The sequence below is a fragment of the Macaca nemestrina genome, assembly GCF_043159975.1.
Source record: "Macaca nemestrina isolate mMacNem1 chromosome 4 unlocalized genomic scaffold, mMacNem.hap1 SUPER_4_unloc_8, whole genome shotgun sequence".
Lineage (NCBI taxonomy): Eukaryota > Metazoa > Chordata > Mammalia > Primates > Cercopithecidae > Macaca > Macaca nemestrina.
In genome coordinates this window covers 270921-274130 of record NW_027257562.1, presented here as the reverse complement: position 1 = coordinate 274130, position 3210 = coordinate 270921, and the positions used below count along the sequence as shown (strand labels likewise).

Sequence of the window (3210 nt, the reverse complement as noted above, 5' to 3'; positions counted from 1 at the left end):
CTGCAAACTACGATGTCCCTCACCAGAATTCGATGAGGCAGAGTCTCTGCATTTGGTCCCTGCCTGGCCTGGGCTCCAACATCCACAGAAGCACCACAGCTGGGGAGCTTGGGAGTCACCATACACAGTCTGCTCTCTGCTCTGTGCTCCTCAGTCCCACAGACCCCTCCAAGTCACAGGAGCTGGATGCAATGGAGCCCCGGCCACCTGCAGTCTCACTCCAGGTCAGAATCGCTGTCTGAGGAGGAGGAGGAAACCTGAAGGTCCTCATAGAGGACACTCAGGGGGACAGGAACACAGGGAGCCTCAGACTTCTCTGAGACACGAGGGCTGTGAGCGAGGAAGGCTCCCGGCTTCTCAGGAGAGGGAAACGAGGGAGCTGTCAGGAGGCTGGAGCTCCACCATCCGTTTTCCAGTCTCCGGAAGAGCATTCTGAGAGGCTGGGCCCCATCGTGGCTGGCCGCTGGGTGATGGGACATGGTGCAGGCCTGGGCAGTAGGCAGGCAATGTCTGTTGTGCAGAGGCTGCCGGTCACTGCTGGGCACCTGGGCGGGTGTCCCCCTGCTCATCTGGGGCGACGGACTTGGTCTGAGTTTGGTTGCAGCTGGCGGAGGTTGGAGAGTCTCCGGGGTCCCCAGCTCACCTCCCTGGATGGCATTTTCGGGCATCTGGAAGGGACTCATTCTCGGTTTCTTGGGGAAGTTCAGGCAAGCCTGAGTCGGAGCCTGGGCAGGTCTCTTGGCTCCTGGCCTGAAACTGAGATTGGAGCCGAGGCCCAGGCTGTGTGTGTCGGCTGGTGGGCAGGGCTGTGAGGTCACCGCAGGAAGTTTGTCTTGTGCCTGGGGGCTGATGACCCGGATCAGGCCGTGGGGCTTGGAGGCAGCCTGGGGAACTTCTCGGCGGCCACCCTGAGGCCTGCTGTGTGTCGGCTTCACCACGACGAGAGGCTCTGGGCCCTGCTGCCTGACTCCCGGCTGAGGGACGTCGGCCACAGCCCCTGTCTGTCGTGCCTTTGGTCGGAGACTTGACAAGGAGCTCAGACTGGCTTTTCTGAGGGGAGACAGTGAAGCCAAGATGGATACCGTGTCAGACATTTTGGTAGCTGAGCCATCAGTGAGGGCAGGGTCCACGCGTGGCCTCTTATTGGTTGTGTGCACCGGCATTGGCCTGCTTGCAACCTGAAAGAAAGGAAACCACACACGTTAGAAGTTCCTCGGCATGGAGCCAACATGGAAATCAACCACATCCAAAGACAAGGTGCACACAGCAGGAAATTCTTAATACGGTACGGAGAGGCGGTCCTTGGAAGTAGGAACAGATCCTCAACGTGAGTGCTGATCGGGACAAGACCCATGAAAAATGCACTCTCCAGCTATGATCTAAGAATACCATTTTTCTAAAGACTGTGTCTTGGGCATTCACTGGATCAAAGCGCCTCCACTCAGCCTTCCATGAAGTGGGACGGACTAACGCCCTTCTGAAGGCAGGTTGGTGGCTCAAGGGTCCCCAGGACGTCTTTTCTGAAAACATGCATGTTCCTGGGGTGAGCCTCCTCCATGTTTGGGGCCCCTGAGGGACTAATTTCCTCACGCCGCTAGGAAGATGTTGTTGGCAGGCTTGCCGTCATTGCACAGAAAGAAAGCAACAGCAAATACGGCACCTTCAGATGCCTTCACCTGGAATCAAATGGACCTGGAAGGATCGTGGAGTCCCTGACCCCAAGAAGGCAGGGAAGAGGGTTTCCCCGATCCCCTCACACACGGGAACCTGAAAGGAAATCAACCAGGGTGACCTAGAGGAGAAAAAGACCAGGGGCCCAGGGTGACACTCACCCTCAGATAATCACAAGATTCCAGGGATTCTTTTCGATTTGGCGGCTGCTTCTCCCGAGGTGTCCCGGAAAAGATCTGGAGGAGAGCCTTCCTCTGCGGGTCTTGTTGCCTGCAGAAGAGAAAAAGTTCAGGCCCTGCCCCCCGGTTCTCCCCAGGAGACAGGGAGAACCCTGTCTGGGGCCCAGTCCCGTTCTGTGTTTTGTGATACACAAATGGAACTTTTGTGCCCTTTCCGCCTCTGCACCTTCCCTCATGTGCCAACCTTCCCATCATGCCGGTGGCCCTCTAGGCTTCCCAAGTAAGGACTGTCGTTTGGATTCCGTTGCTTTTCCCCCTGTCATGGGGAACCTGCACGAAGCGCCCCCGCCTCTCCCCCGTCCCTGAATCTCCCAGAGCCAAAGGAGCTCCTGGGTGGGGAACCCGGGAGGACACGGAGCTCTGGTCTGTTTCTCTGCAGCGTTCCTTCCCTGTCCCAGAGACGGAAAGGCACACGGTGTGCAGGTGCAGAGACACCGTGTCCTTAGGTGGCAGTACCCTAAGGATGGTGAAAACCCCTCCCACTGCTCACCTCGGTCTCTCTTCCTTCTCTCCCTTTTCCTTGTTCAAGGGTCCCGGGTTCCCTCGAACCTGGGGCTTCCATGGTTTCAGGTTTTCCTTCCCTTCCTTTCTCCCAAAGGTCTGGGGAACCAGGGCTCCGTTCCAGCACTTCATGGGGCACCTGGTACTTCTGGCCGTGTGCCCAAAGGCCCCGCAGTTTTTGCACTTGATCTGTGGGTGGAAAGGAAGTCACGTCAGTGAATGAGCTGAAGCCACAGGCAGTGATCCAATGTCAACATTGAGACGGACTGTGAATTCAGAACTGAATGAGGATTCCAAAGAGGGGACACCGGCATGGGGGCCCTTAAGTGGAGGGAGGGTTCGGTTACGATGTTCCCTCCCAAAGCCCATGTGACGGAGGAACTCTCAAAGGAAGGACTCAGCGTTCTAGCAGGGACGATCGTGAACCCGATGTCCACAACACAGCTCAACCTGGCTACACAGGATTCTGAGTGGAAAGGGAGGTTGCTCCCAAGAGTCTCTCCAGGGACCTGTCGGGCCGGGGAGGAGGTCCCAAGCCAGGCCCACCTTGGATGGGAAAAGCAACCCGGATGGTGCTGGCAGAACTCTTTGGAATCCAACCCAGTCTCTGAGGACCGTGTGACACTCGCCCGCTCCTCCCCCCTCGATACCCAAAAGATTCCAGGGCTAGACGTACCCTGGGATCCTCTTCATTGAGTGTGGGAGCCCTTGGCCCAACTGGCGCCCTCTGCTGCTTCTGGAGGGTCTGGGCTCTCACGAGTCTGTTTGCCCCACTTTTGGGGTCACGACGTGCCATCAT

The 3210-nt window shown here is 57.6% G+C and overlaps 1 protein-coding gene across 1 annotated transcript; it reads right to left on the bottom strand.

Annotated features, from left to right (window-relative positions):
• Positions 1–215: 215 nt before the first annotated feature.
• On the bottom strand, positions 216–3210 carry LOC139361075 (protein FAM90A5-like). Its single transcript, XM_071089541.1, has 4 exons — positions 3088–3210; positions 2401–2600; positions 1833–1941; positions 216–1178 (listed from the first exon to the last, which is right to left on the bottom strand). Exons 1-4 carry the CDS (start codon positions 3208–3210, stop codon positions 216–218), a joined length of 1395 nt encoding a protein of 464 aa, XP_070945642.1.

What these genes read in the sequence shown, in the direction of transcription:
- LOC139361075 (XM_071089541.1), bottom strand. Translation starts at nt 3,210, where the DNA reads ATGATGGCACGTCGTGACCCCAAAAGTGGGGCAAACAGACTCGTGAGA. An exon ending in GAGAAGGAAGAGAGACCGAG is followed by an intron (nt 1,942 to 2,400) that starts GTGAGCAGTGGG and finishes TCTCTTCTGCAG; the next exon opens with GCAACAAGACCCGCAGAGGA. An exon ending in AATCTTGTGATTATCTGAGG is followed by an intron (nt 1,179 to 1,832) that starts GTGAGTGTCACC and finishes CCTTTCTTTCAG; the next exon opens with GTTGCAAGCAGGCCAATGCC.